A 15,971-nucleotide genomic window follows, 5' to 3' on the forward strand; every position below is an offset into this window, starting at 1 on the left:
CCAATGATAATGATAATAAAACTGACTAATATAACACAGATGTGTTGTTATATTAGTCAATTCTCTTCCTCATACCTTTCTCTTGCCACCTGAATGAAACGGGGTGGGGGGGTATTTTTTCCACCCTGATTTATCGTGCAAGTCTAAGATTAAACCAAAATTTCCAAAATCTCATTAAATTTTTCAGTTACCAATAAACACATATAAATTCATTTCAAATTGACTGGAATAAACCAGTAAAGTAATTATAATAATAATCAAATAACATACCCGTCCATATTTTGAAAAGAAACTACGAATATCTGTTTCTGTACAAGCAGATGGAAGGCCACCAAGAAAAACCTTTGGAAAGTTTCCTCCAGCTTTCTTTGCCTATATTGCAAATATTAATTTAAAAAAAAAAAAAAGATTAATAAAAGTAACTAGTAATAAGTTATCAACATGTCAGTAAAAAATATAACTCTCACTGAATTAGAGACCAGAATTCTATCATATATATATATGTGTGTGTGTCTAAAACCCAATTTAATGGCATTTCTCAGAAAGCTAAACAACTTCAAAGATGCTGTCAGTGCCAAAATTTCTCTTTATTTTTTGACAAATATAATTTACTAGAGTTTGGTAGAAAATAATAAAACAATCTCCCTTTTTTGTTGCTTACAGAAAGAAATGAATAGTCTGTTATAGTGAACAGGAAATTCACTATAGCAAACTATGTACTAGGCTTGACAAGTTAGTTTCAACTATATTGGATACTGTGCAATGGATCTTGAGACACAAAGAAAGAAACCTACTAGTTTTAGTAGTAACTAAATTATGTGCTAATCTAAATCTAAAAAAAAAAATCTAAAACCCAAAAGCAACTATATACAATTGTGTGTGTGGGGGGGGGGGGAGGAATCAACCATCCTCATTATAATACATGCATGGAAGGGGCTAAAAAATAATGCATTACTATTATTAATGGCATGTCTCTGGAAAGCATGAATCCATATCCATCTAGTGGCGACAGCATGAACCTTTCCATAATTTTAATCAATATTCTGCTATTTGAGAAAAGTATGTACAGAAACTCAATAATCAGGGAGTGCTTAATGAAAGTATGAAAAAATCATGTTTCTAGAGAGCAAAAATTCACGATATTAGCCACGCCATCCAGATGCAAAAAGGTAAATAGAAGAAAATGATTGTCTTGGTTGGTACTAATGATTTGAGAGGTGAGAAGTATTCTATGAGGGAGGATGTAAAGGAGTTGTTAGAAGAGGCAAATCTGAAGAGCAAGAAGGTGAAGATTGTAAGTCTTCTACAATGGTATGATAGAGGTGAACTGAGAAGTGGGGCACTGATAATCAATAAGTCTATCTGTAGATTGTGCAAAAGGAATGATGTAGAATTTGTGGTCTGTGTTTGATGGAAAGAAGGATTTGTACAATGCAGATGGACTACATCTGAATAGTTTTGGTGTTAGGTGTCGGGGGGGGGGGGGGGGGGGGGGCCTTTGTTCACTGAGCATGCTGACATGTAAATTCAGGAAAACTTAAGCAATCAGGCTGGAAGCAAGTGAGTTTGTGTGAAGGCACCCACGAAGCAAGTGAGTGTGAGAATGACCAAGTGAGGAATCTAGCCTCTCAAGCAAAAATATTGAATAGGGTAATCAATTCAGGAAGTAAAGGTGTGGGGGAATAAAGGGGTGTTGCTGTTTCTATATACTAATGCCAGAAGTAAAGTAACAAGAGGGAGGAGATTTTGGATTTGGGGTAGTACAACTTTGCCAAAAGGTATAGGCATTAGTGAGACTTGGCTAACAGCAGATGATGTAGTTACAAGGATTGAATGTGAAGGGTTTAGTATTTTCAGAGAAGATGGGATGGGGAGGAATACTAATGATGATAGGATATAATAAATTTAGTTTAATCCTTTATCCAAGTGTGAGCAAACAAAGTTTGCGCCTGAAAGTATCTTCAGGACTGGGGTAAGGTGGTACAACACCAGGGCAACGCATTGCAAAGGTGGAGCAAGCTACCAACACTCCTGTCTCAGTATCTCCTATAATGCACAACACATCTCCTTGCGAATATGTCTATTGTTATGCATTAAGGGAAGGGCCACTACCCAGACTAGTTTCGACCTTTATTGAGGTCTCTTCAGTGGGAGCCAGGCCCAAGCTGAGATACCAGGCAGAAGCATTCGCAGGTCATCTCTACCTATAGGAGTTGCCAAATGGTGTGCCACCATTTTTTTAATAAATTACTCTGGATTTAGAGAAAGATGTTGAAAGTTTATTTTTCACTTGGTTAGAGTATAACAAATTTAGTTTAATCCTTTATCCAAGTGTGAGCAAGTTTGTACCACCTTACCCCAGTCCTGAAGATACTTTCAGGCGCAAACTTTGTTTGCTCACACTTGGATAAAGGATTAAACTAAATTTATTATACTCTAACCAAGTGAAAAAGAAACTTTCAAAATGATGATAGGAGATGAATTCAACCAAAAAAGAACAGGAGATAGGTGGTAGGGTGGCAGTTCATTTGAAGCAATCTGGTGTGAGATTAAGACCAATAAGACTAAATATATACCGTATTTTCCGGTATATAAGACGCACCCAAGAAATTTAATACAATTTTCTGGAAAAAACCTAAACTTTAAAGCATAATTTTGAAAAAAATGGTAACTGATTACTCGGATAAGATATTATGAAACTTGAATAGGGACTCCCCGTTCTTAGCCAATGACGAGCTAGAAGTCACGTGAAGGTCACGCATCAATTTGATTGCACCATTAACCGCCTACAAAGATCTTGGAACATAAAAGGGAGTGCGTGTGACTTTGAAAAGAGAAAACAATCTTTACCTTCATTATATAAGACGCAACCCATTTTTAAGATAAAAAAAGTGCGTCTTATACACCGGAAAATATGGTAGTTGGTTGTTGCTATAGGCTAGAGCAGCGTTTCTCAACCTTTCTAAGCCCAGGGACCTGTAATATGCCTAAAACAATTCTATGGACCACTAAGTTATATAATTTTTTTAAAAACCTATATGGAGATTACCAACATTTGGGAAAAATTGTGCCATTTATAACATAATAAATCTACAAGCATGTTTTGAATACATATGGAAACATAATTAATTAAATTGGAAGTAAACGATTAAAAGAGTATCATCACTGAACAAAGTTTTAATTTTTATTAAACAAATAAATACTGTAAAATGACATAATTATGTTACTACTTATTTTAATGAGATGCTTGAGCTTCTTGGCCCTTGCAGAGTTGCTGGATATCTGGCTCAGTATTGGAATACTTTAGTCGAAGATCAGCTCACACACTAAGTTGATTTCTGCATTTTTTTATTTGAAGGAGCAATGAAAATCCTTTCTCACAAAGATAGGTTGTAGAAAACTGCATGACGATTTTCAATGCTTCTTTAGATAATTCGGGAAATTCACTTCTCACTGATGGCGAAATCCAGAATCGAGCCAAACCAAGATCACGGAATTGCATTTTAAGCCCACTGTCACTTGTAAACTCAATTAACTGTTCTTTTTTCGATAACAAAAGGTCGTTCTCTCGTGACTGTAAGCCTCAAATGGATCACGATATAAAAGTTATTCGGGAAATATTTTCCAAAATTCTGTTTCAGAGTTTTGAGGTGATCACAAACCCTTTCCAGAAACTCAGAATCAACAAATATATCATTTTCTACTAAAAAGGATTCCAATGTTGGAAATTTGTTTGTCTTTTACATAACTAATCCAAAACACCAGTTGTTTTTTTTCCCCCTCGAATTCCTTTATTTTGTCGTAGGCATCAAAAACAGTTAAAGAATTTTCCTAAAGGAAGAGATTTAGTTAATTTCATTTCGAAAAAAATGTCTTGAAGACAGGATAGCGTTGATAACCTGCTTTGTCAACAAGGAGGGATGCAAAATCATACGTTCATTTACAAACAATAAAACTTCGTGCCTTAATTGAAATAACCTTGCTAGTGCTTTGCCCCTGGAAAGCCAGCAAATTTCAGAATGAAGCAAAAGTTGTATATATATATTCACTGCCCATTTCATCTCAAAGTACTGAAAATAACCTGTTATTTAAAGGTCGAGCATTAATAAAATTAACTAGCTTTACAGCATTATATAGCACAGTTTTAAATTCTGGTGGCATTCCTTTGGAGGCTAATGCTTCCCTGTTTATGAAATAATATACCCAATTCATATCCAGAACTACTTCCTTGACCTTAGAAACAACCCCACTAGGCCTGCCTGTAAGGTCACGAGCTCCATCCGAATAGAAGCCCATACATTTTTCCCACTGGATCCCTTTGAGTATTATGTAATTATTGAGAGTGTGAAATATTTCCTCTCCAGTTGTTCGGGATGACAAAGTTCTACAAAACAGAATATTATCATGAATGTTGTTAACATATGCATATCATACATTGCATATTAACTACGCATCATTTGTAACATCAGAAGACTTGTCTATTTGTAATGCATAATAAGGGCTCTTTCGATTATCTGAGATTCTATGTCGCCTGCCATATAATTAATTCTGCGACTGACAGTGTCTTTTGAAAGTGGAATCAAATCAACATCTTTTAGTATCTTGTTGCCAAAATTAGTTTTTACCACATTTTTTATAGCTGGAAGTAGTAAGTTTTCCCTGATAGAATGAGATTTCCCTGTTTTCACTATGCGCAAACTTAAGACATAGGATGCTTCCAGTGCCTTGCTATTAATCGAACCCATGGCCGAAACTATATCTTTCCCATGATTTAATGTTCCTAAGCATCGTTGAAAAAATTCAATTGGCTTATTTTTCACATCACAATGTTTAGTTTCTAAATATCTTCGGAGTTTGGCAGGTTTCATGCACTCGTTCGACAACACTTCATAATGCAAAACACATTGAGGTTTCTGTTCACTCATCTCCACACCAAGTGAACCCGAATTCCAAACATGAACTGTTGTATTTCCTATATTTTTTATTACAACATGTGTATCACAATTAGGGTTAGCATCACCTGTTTCGTTTGCTTTTCTTTTCAAAGTCCTAGTTCTAAGCCACTTTTCCATTATTAACAAACGGTTCCCAAAAATACATAAAAATACTGTATTGGGATTAACTCATGACACACTTTGTCAAAGTATCACTTAGCACTTCTGAAGATATACTGAGCCTTGGTTGAAGGAGGAAAACCTTCAATAATAAAAATCAATAAACAACAAACAAGTGGTTGAAATGTGGATAACATTTGAAGTAAACAGATTTGTTTACTTCAAATCTGACAAAACAGCAAGGAAAGGTGGAAGCAATAAAACCATATTGTTGTTCAATTCACTCCTCTTATTAAATTACTGTAGCGCAGAATGTTCACGGAATGAGCATTCTGTCGCTATTTGCTGGGTTTTTTTTAAGTATCCATTTTATTTCAATAATTTTTCCTTACTTATTCAATTTTAATTTGTTTTGTTTGGATAATTAAAAGATATATATATATATATATTTAAGTCTGCCTGCGGACCACCTGTCCCATCGTCGCGGACCACAGGTTGAGAAACACTGGGCTAAGGAGTTCACAAATGATCTTCCAGATCATCTGTGAAACTCATATGGAGAAAAAAACAAGTCTTATTGCAGTTCCTGTCGATATCTTAACACTAGTTCACGATACAACAGTAAAGCAGGGGACCTGAAATAGGTGGTGATTACTATTTGGTTTTGAGAGGGGATAAAATTCATACTTTTTTCCCTTCTCACAGTGGTAACTAAAAAGTATACAAAAAAATTTTAAATGAATCAAAGCCAAATCACTTTTATAATGTCAACTGGACTCAAATCAGCTCAAAATCACTCAAAAGGAAAATGATATGCACAGCAAAAGAAAGACGTAAGTTGTCTACAAGGATGATAAAAAAATAAATACATAAATCAGAACTTTGTAGTAGACTCAGAGAAGTTAAAGGAGCATCTCAACTTGCTGGCATGTGTCTTCAGAGAATACGAAGAAAGTTATAAGAAAGATACATATAAAAGTAACTAAACAAGTCAAGGAGAAGAGTTAGGAACTCTGCAGAAGATAAATATCATGTAAGTGGCAAAATGCTCTGGGGGCTATTAAAAACATAGAATTGAAGGGAAAAAATGCTATAAAAGGAATCAGAGATAATAACGGTTACAAAAGAAATAAAGATATTGTGTATTCCATTCCATTTTCCTTTACTAGTTAGGCTTAAATGTCATGTCATGGCCATCTACTGCGGCTTCTCTGAAACCTAATTAATGCCCTGATAGGATGCTTAATACTATCTACATGGTATATTACAACTATCAGTTGTGTGTGTCTTCTTGCCAGTTTGCCTGTTTTGTAGAATAAAAAACCTGAGTTCCTGGGAGGGGAAATCTTTCTACCTCTGCATGAGATTGGCTAACTCACCTTCAAATTAAGAGCTCTGATAAAGATTCTTTGCATCCTAGATGAAATTAAAACCCAGGTCTTTCCAAAGGACTTTCCAGGTCTGAGCAAAGGACATTGTTGAAACCAACAGCTACAGAAACTCAATATTCTGAATGTCTAGAAAGTCACTACTTTGAAACATTATTCAGAAAGAGAATAACTGCACTACTGAAATGTATGGGTACATTTCATTGGTGAAAAAGAAAAAAAAGCTGTAAGAATTTTGCAGGTGGAAAGACACAACAGATCAAATGTGACCAACCAGAAAAATTGAAACATGACAGTATTTTATACCTCCAATTTTATAGTAGGATACTGCAAAATTCAATGCTTCTCATCTCATCTTCCCATTTGTGCTAAGCTCAATGATTGTCACAGACAAGTAACTTGGCTTTATAAAAACATGTTTACTACTATAATAGAGCAGTTAATAGATATAACCATCTGCATTGTTATATAAGTTTGTAAACTGCATGTGTTCTTCTGGCCATTTTTCTATTATGCAGGATGAAAAATCAATTTCCAAGTGTAAATTAGAGATACCAAGAAATTATATAGTACAATTCAACAGATTTTGACAATGCGGCTAATAGCAGAGAAAGCTAGGAGAAAAAACAAAAACCTATATACTTGCTTTGTTGATTTTCAGAAAGCATTTGACAGTATTGACCAGAAAGTGACATTAGCAGTTCTGGAATCCTATGGAATTGATAAAAAACCAATAGCTATATTAAAAGATGTTTATCAGAATGCAGTTGCAGTAGTTAGAATAGGTGATGATTTGGGGAAATGGTTTAAAACAAGCAGAAGTACTAGACAAGGAGACCCAATATCACCAACATTTTCATCGCACATTTAGAAAGAGCAATGGATAAAATGAAAGAAGATGACAAAGGAATATCTGTACACGGAATGAGAATTAACAATCTGAGATTTACAGATGACATTGTTATTATTCAAGAAGATGAAAGAGAACTACAAAAAACACTGAAATTGTTAAACGAGGAAGGGAAGAGACTTGGACTTGTTATGAACTTTGAAAAAACAAAGACAATGGTATTTGGTGAGAAGAATGTGAAACAAAAGATACAAGTGGATGGAACAGATATAGAAAATGTAGAACAATTCACATATTTGGGAAGTAAACTGACACATGACTTGGACTGTAAAAAAGAAATAAAGATCAGGATTGCAAAGGGAAGAACAAATCTGAAGGCCATGGATAACATCTGGAAAAGTAAAGTGATCAGTCTGCAAACAAAACTAAGAGTATTGGAAACATGCATCATCAGTGGTGTACTGTACAGATCTGAAACTTCGGTAATGAATAAGGAATCAAGAAAAAGAATTTTGGCATTTGAAAGAACTTATTACAGGAAGATTCTAAGAATAGGATGGGTACAGAAAATCACCAATGAAGAGCTCTATCAGAAGATACAACCAAAACAGAATCTAATGCAGATGATTATAAAACGGAAGCTGCAATTATTTGGACACATCTGTAGAATGAGTGAGGACTGGAAGATAAAGACATTTATGTTGGTATTTTGGATGGTTTAAACAGAAGAGGTAGACCATACAGAGAATGGATAGACGATATAAAAGACTGGTGTGGAATGGGTGTACAAAAACTGCGACACTGTGCACTGGACAAAGAAAGGTGGAAGAAGATAGTGAAACAGGCATCAGACATCAACGGGCAGTGAGCCCATGGTTCGTGATGATGATGCCACTTTCTGATCTATATTTCTGAAAGTCAACAAAATAAGTATGAAGGTTTTTAGGCAGAGCTTTTTCTATTAATCTTAACATTAATATTTGGTGCATAGTACTTTGTCTCTTCTAAATCCTGTTCACTCATCTTCCAGATTGTCCTCTATTAGTTTCTTTATTCTTCTTTGTTAATATCATCATAGGTACTATTCCCACATGACTCAGAGTAATTGTTCTAAAGTCTTTGGAGTCTTTTTTTTTTTTTTTTTTTTTTTTTTTTTTTTTTTTTTTTTTGTGAATGGATATTAGAATTGATCTCATCCATTCCTTGGTCCCATGAAATGTTAAATAAACTGTGCAGTTCATCTATGATCACCTCTCCACATTTCAGCATCTCCCAAATGATTTCACTCCAGGAACTTTTATGGTTCTTCAGATGTTACTGCCTTTACAACCTCATTCCTCAGCATAATTTCTCCATCTATGCTTAGTGGTGATATTCCCTTCAATTTATCAATTAAACTCTTTTGCACCTCAACAAATCCAATATAATTCTGAGCAGTATCTTGTTCATCTTTCTCTCTCTCTCTCTCCCCTATTTCTTCTGTGTTCATCAAGATTTCACCCTTTTCATCTTTTATGGTTCTCTGCTTTGGACTCCATTTCTTGTTGATATTTCTGATCATCTTGTATTACTCTTGTTCTATATTCACCATAGTATATTGATATCATCAGTATTCCATGCCATTTTGATTTCTCTCTTCTAACTGCCTTCTTCACTTCATTGCATTTCGCTCCACACTGTTCTTCCACAGATCTCTCTCTCTCTCCCCCCTAATCTTAAATGCTCTTTTTTTTTCTTGATATCCCTATGAGATTCACTTCTTTCATAGCTTCTGTCTTTGAGACTGTTTGTTCTGCTGCTGTCTTGAGTGTAGACACTACTTTGTTGATTCTATCTTCCAGTTCATAATGGCTTTAAATTCTTCCTTGAGCACTTTCCTATACACTTTTCCTGTGACTTCCTCACTCAGCATCCTCATGTGTCTCTATAAAGCTGTGTCTTCACTTGTTGTTTGAGTTTTAACTTGATATAAGCAACTACTAAGCTATGATCTGATTCCATGTCTGCTACTTGAAATGTTGAAACACTACTGAGCTAATGTGGCACATCTCTTGCTTATAAGTATCATGTCTAGAATGTTCTTTGTTCTTCCATCAGGTGATTGCCATGTCCACTTCCTGCATATAACTCTGAGGCAAGGAAAATCCATACTTGCCCATTATTCTTCCCCATCCTTCATTGTCGTTTCCAATCTCCACCAATGATTAGTATATCTTTCTTTGATTTCAAGATTATTTCCTTCATTTTTTCTTTAGTACTTTCTGAAGTGGATGAACAAACATGGACCACTGTAATGTAAAATGGTCTTGCTGCAAATCTTGCCATTATTACTCTTTAATTTACTGGTTTGTATCCTCATAATACTTCTCTTCCCCTTTTACTTAGAAGAAATCCAACTCTTGTCTCATGTTTTCTACTGTTTTCAGATCAGATGATTCTTCTACCTATAACCCCCCCCCACCTGAATATGTCTAGTGAATCTCCACTAATCCAAGGATGTTGCAGCAGTATTGTTCCATCTCTTTGCAAAGCAAGTTTACCTTTCCAGAAGCCCATAAAGCATGGACATTCCATCTTCCTACTGATAGCATGTCTCTTGCTTGTTTTAATCTTATTGTACATCTTTTGGTAGCTGACTTACCGATCCAAACCGTACTTTTCTTTGTAATTCCATATTGCACTAGATTTCAATCATATTCTGTTTTACAATCAACACTCATCTGACAAACCTTAATGGTTCATTCAGCCATCCCTGACATAAGGAACAGATGTGGTTTGTACCTTCTTGCCTTGGCACTCTATCATACGCTTTCTCCAGATCAATAAATACCAGATGTAGCTGTCTCGAAACTTTTCCATTATCTGTCGTACCCCAGAGATAGCATCTGTCTTCGATCGACCAGGCGTGAAGCTAAATTGCTCCTTTGCAATCTCCACCTCCTTCCTCAGTCTTCCATCAAGAACCCTCTCTAGGATTTTCATTGTGTGGGACATTCAACTTTATTTCTCTGTAATTCTTAGTCTTGTGCATCCCCTTTACTCTTGTAGATGGGGACAAGAGTACTTTCCCTCCATTCCTCGGGTATATTTTCCTGTTGACAAACTTTTATTAACAGGTCCCACAGTAGGTCAATTCCTTCTTCCCCCAGTGCCTTCCATGCCTCCACTGGGATCCTGGCAGGGCCCACTGATTTTCCATTCTTCATGCTCTTTATGGCTTCCTTCACTTCCACTCTACTAATGTTCTGCACCATCCCCTCATAAGGCTCCCCATCTTCTCTGTGAGTCCTTGCATTTTCTTCATTCAAAAGTCCTTCAGAATATATTCTCCATCTGTTTCTTATATTCACATCCCTCCTTGCCTTATCAAAGTAAGCAAAATAACCTCCTCATCCTTATGTATTAATGTTCATTTTGACACTGCAATTATCCTCCAAGCTATATTTGCATCTTTGCTATATGAACTTCTGAACTTCAGCTTCCTATCTACTAAAACTCGAAGATCACTAACATGGTCAGTTTCTTCTACCATAACCGACCAATATAATAAGCCAATGGATATCTCATTGCACCAAAGTAAATTACTTTACATTTACTAATACTGAAATGAAAGCCATTTTCACATATACAACTTCAGCTTATTCAAATTATTCTGTAAGTATTGCATAGCAGCATTCCTGCCTATCTTTGCATCATCAGCATATAGCTGTATGTCTCTTATGAAATCCTTCCTAATGTCATTAATATAAAATGTTACTGACAGAATAACAATGTAGCAAGAACTGATCCTTGGGATGCACACCACTGGACACCTAAAATCTTGTAGAATTTGATAGCTGTCAGTATGTTATCCTCTTATCCAAGTTAGTAGTTCATAATCAAATCCTATATCTTCCAACTTAGGCAACAGCCTTTCATACTATCTCCTATCAAAAGTTTTATCAAAGTCCAAAAGTATCATGGTGTATTCATTTCCCTTGTCTACAACATTACAAAATGTGAGCAAGTTACTCAAATATGACCTTTGTTAAGTAAACTCATATTGCCCACTGCAAAACATAAATTCTCTATGAACCAATTTCCATGTGTTCTCTTACCAATTTTTCTAAAATTGAAACTCTCCAAAGATACCAACAGGTCAATAATTAGACGCATTCTTTGCACTACCATTGTGCAATGGGATTATTATACATTCTTTCCGCTCGTGTGGAATTTTCCCTGTTCAAGAACTCAAATTATACACGAAGTTAAAGCATAGCCAGTTCACATAAACATTCTTTTAGCAGTGATGTTGAATGTTGCATTTATATTGTGTTTGTGTAACAGCACTAGTATCTCCTGATACACCTGAGTTTCTTCATCCAGTGAAGAGGTAGAATTCTTTTGGGTTGTTTTTAGCTTGCAGTGGCAGTTTCTTTTCCTATTCATTTAGCTGGCCAAGTGGTTAGTGTTCAGCCTTCCAACCAACAGGCTATGGGTTCGAATCCTGACGTGGGCATGGATGTTTGTGATTGTCATTAGTTGGAAGATAATTTCATTATCTGGTGTGAGTGTTTAGAAATGAAAATTTTATTATTTAATCTCTGTTAAGAGACGATCTCTGTTCGACTGCACCATTTGTTTAGATAGGATAATATTATTAATGTATATTATTTCTGGGAAAACTCCCATGTTACTCCTCTTTATAAACTATTATGATTACAGCTATTTTGCCTGCTTCAGTTTAGGAGTACCCCTGTTTAAATGTCATTGGCTATTTACTCATGGATTCTTAGGGCATTATGAGTGTAGATGTACTAAAAAGTATATGTAGCCTAAGGAATAGAAAATTGCACATACCTTTTTCGGGGTGTTGTGGCTTTTCCTCAGTCTGCGATGTCGAAAACTGCAGAGTGTGTGTGTGGGGGGGGGGGGGGCTCTCTATACGCTAACGTGGACGTCCCCAGAACTTTAGACATCGTACACACACTACTCACAGAAGACCACACCCTACACTCTCGTACTAAACTAACGCCCATTGACATTATTAACTTAATAAAACTAGTAATCTCGGCAAACTTCTTCAAGTTCAACAACAACATGTACATACAAATCTTCGGACTCCCCATGGGCCAAAACATCAGTGGACAACTAGCGGAATTATTCCTGGCACATATAGAATCACTTCTACTCCACCCTTCCCTTCCCCCTGGCATCACCTTTTATAGCAGATACGTAGACGATATTCTGTGCATTGGTAATCCCACACACATCACCACCTTAAAAACATCCCTAAACAGCTACAGCAACAGATTAAAATTCACCACGGAAACCAAACAGAACAAATCCATCAACTTCTTAAACTTGACATTAACCAGAGCACACAACAAAATAGCCACGAAAATATACCACAAACCCTCACACATCGGAAACTACCTCCATTTTCACTCATACCATCCGTATTCTGTTAAAAAATCCGTCATCTTATCACAATTCATAAATGCTTACAAATTTACCAATCAAAATAGCCTAAACGCTGAAATAAAAAAACTAACACAGGTCTTCTTAAATCGCAACTATCCTACACAACTGATTAACTACGCAAACAAGACAGCAAAAAACCGCCAAAACAACCCAAGTACCAAAACGAACTTCCCTACACAAAAAATTATCAAACTACCATACACCCAAAACACATACAAAGCCTATAAATACATCTTCAAACATACTGACTACAAACTGGTATTCACAACTGGTGAATACCACAAACTGGTATTCACCAGTTTGCCAAAAACTGGCAAACCTCCTAAAATCCACCAAACCTCACACACAAAAAGAAATATTTGAACAGCACAATGTAGTCTATAAATTTCCCTGCCAAAAAGACTGTGACATCACCTACACAGGTTCCACCATCAGGTCTTTATGGGCAAGACTACAAGAACACTTCCGTGACTGTAACATCCCTATTCCCGAACATTTAAACACTAAAAAACGCAACATCAAAAAGAAAAATCGTATACAAAACACAGGAAAAACGGAAATAGCTGTTCACGCCCTTGAACAAAAACACACCCCGCAGATAGACAAGGCCATCATAATAGACAGACAAGACAATGAAACAATGCTCAGAATATCGGAAACAATAGCTATAAAGTGTGACGCGAACTCTATCAACGTACACAGGCCCTACATAATCTCCGAGGTTTGGAAGCTTCACAACATAAAATTGAGGTCACAACCCCGACCAATAGGAGACAACACAAACACCTCTAAAGCAGAAGCACTCACCCGACCTGACATAGCTTCCACTTTCCCAATGTGTTCAGATGACGACCACGAATAGTCGAAACGGTCCACACCCCGTCAACCAACTTTCCCCTTCCCCCTCCCTATTTAAAAAAAAAAAAAAAAAAAAAAAATTAACCCTTTCACTTTTTCCCCACCCTATAAAAAGTATATGTTTCTATATGTTACGGAAAAAAAAACCCGGGTTTTTCTAACTTATTCTACCAAACTGCCTACCCCCCCCCCCACACACACACACTGCAGACTGAGGAAAAGCCACAACACCCCGAAAAAGGTATGTGCAATTTTCTATTCCTTAGGCTACATATACTTTTTAGTACATCTACACTCATAATGCCCTAAGAATCCATGAGAAAATAGCCAATGACATTTAAACAGGGGTACTCCTAAACTGAAGCAGGCAAAATAGCTGTAATCATAATAATATTATTAATTTTTATTCAATCTATCCTCATTTTTATGAGATTTTCTCTATAACAATTATTTCTATTTCCGAGTGAATTTATATATGCACAAGGGTTCACTCCAATTGGTGCAATACCTTTCTACGGTTTTTTTCAGAATCCAAAAAAGTCACTGACTCAAGACCAAATACAGAAATTAGACATTTAATAAAACAAAAACAATACATATACACTTCAAACAAAATTGCATAACTACAAAATTAATTGGATCCAAAGCCTTTTAAAATAAACTTCCACTTAAGAGATCACCCATTCTATTACTGATTTGTTTAACATATACTTCATCACATCCACTAAACAGTTTGTTTACACAATAACAAAATGTTCACAGACAGTTTCTCTGTTAAGGCCCTTTTCCGAAGATATAAGACGCTCTTCTTCTTTTTCATAGGATCCTTTCTTATCACTCTCATTTGCACACATTAATTCTTCCTAACTCAATTCTGCCTCCTTTTTCAGTAGAAATAACAGTTAGATCCAACATCCTTAAGATAGATGAAATTTTCCAATCAGTGTTTCCTCGCACATTCCTTTAGAACATCAAATGCAACATCATCTTTTATTTACTAATACTTATCAACAGTCTCCCACTTTAAAAACTTGCAGTTCTACGATTCCTTTTTTGGAATATACTATTAATTTCCTCCGACTGTCAAATAAAAACTTAATTTTTTCTTCATAACCCAAATATCTGCCGACCTGCGTTCTCTTTTCTTCCCGAACACGCTTGTCTTCTCTGTTACCTCGATACAGAATGCTCTCTCTGTATCAGCTGTCAATCACCCATCAAACTCCTCGGCGAGAATGCATACTCCATGAAAGTGGCAAGCAAGAAGTTATGTATAAGGGCTGACGTGTCGTCTCCATTAGTGAATGTCTTCATAAAACACAACACTTAATATTTTAAACTACAATAAAATTTCTGAAAGTAACACAACTATCCAAATCCAATCCAGTAAGTATACATAATTTTTTTTTTTTTTTAAATGCTTCACATTTCATTTTGACAAAATAACATCAATAACAGACACATCACAAGTGCCAACAATGCATGTTATGAAACCAAAACTAATAAACGTACTAACATAAACAATTTGTAAAAATATTCAGAATTTTAAATTATGATTATTTTTACATAAGTTGACTGCGAGGACTACTGCTGTCTCAAAGTCATAACTGTAAACCCATGATTCATCACCAGTTATGACCCTGGAGATGAAGTTCGGGTGATCTCTGGTTTGATCTTTGAGCTTCCTGCAGACAGCAATGCAATGTTCTTTCTGGTCATTGCTCAGCATTCTCTGCACAAATTTTGCAGAAATGTCTCATGTTCAAAATGCCCAACAAAATGCACTGAATACAATTCCATACAATAGTCCTACGTTCTGGAAGGATAGCCTCATGCACTCTTGTTGGCAGTGGTCCAGAACACTCATCATCGGCAAATGTTTCATCCAACCTTGAGGTGTTTGTACCACAAAAAAGTTTTGCTCTGGCTTAGAGCATTATCATTTGATATCATCTTCCTTAAGCATCTGGTTGGTTTCTGCAGCAGATTTTTTTTTTTTAGGTTGAAGCAAAATTTGATGCAGATTCTCTGCTCTTTAAAATCCACCATTCAGGTGGAAAAGAAAATCACTGAACCACCAAAACATATTATTTTCATATTGCAATGTTTTTTCATACTTTTAACCTTACTGATGGTGCTTAATGGAGCATGAAAGTCATTGCAGATGTCTGTTTTACTGATTATCACTAATTCTGTCATAATGGTAAACAGCCAATAGAACATGCATCATTTTATCTTTTGAATGGATGCTCAGAAAAACAATTAACAAGTCATCTATTTTAAGTTGCATGCCTCATCAATTTTCTAATATGTATCCTCAAGGGGTCTAGAGAATATTATTATAGTACTGCACAATTA

At 35.8% G+C, this 15,971-nt stretch overlaps 1 protein-coding gene across 1 annotated transcript in view; it reads right to left on the reverse strand.

Annotated features, from left to right (window-relative positions):
* LOC150108597 (uncharacterized) overlaps positions 1–15,971 on the reverse strand; it is a 186,253-nt gene that overhangs the window by 128,845 nt on the left and 41,437 nt on the right. Inside the window, exon 5 of the mRNA XM_090416046.1 lies at positions 271–372. Coding sequence (XP_090272172.1) covers positions 271–372 — 102 coding nt within the window. The remainder of the gene's footprint in view (positions 1–270; positions 373–15,971) is intronic.

The sequence above is a fragment of the Typopeltis vanoorti genome, chromosome 3 (assembly GCF_054136105.1).
Source record: "Typopeltis vanoorti isolate ZY-2024b chromosome 3, IOZ_Tvanoo_1.0, whole genome shotgun sequence".
Lineage (NCBI taxonomy): Eukaryota > Metazoa > Arthropoda > Arachnida > Uropygi > Thelyphonidae > Typopeltis > Typopeltis vanoorti.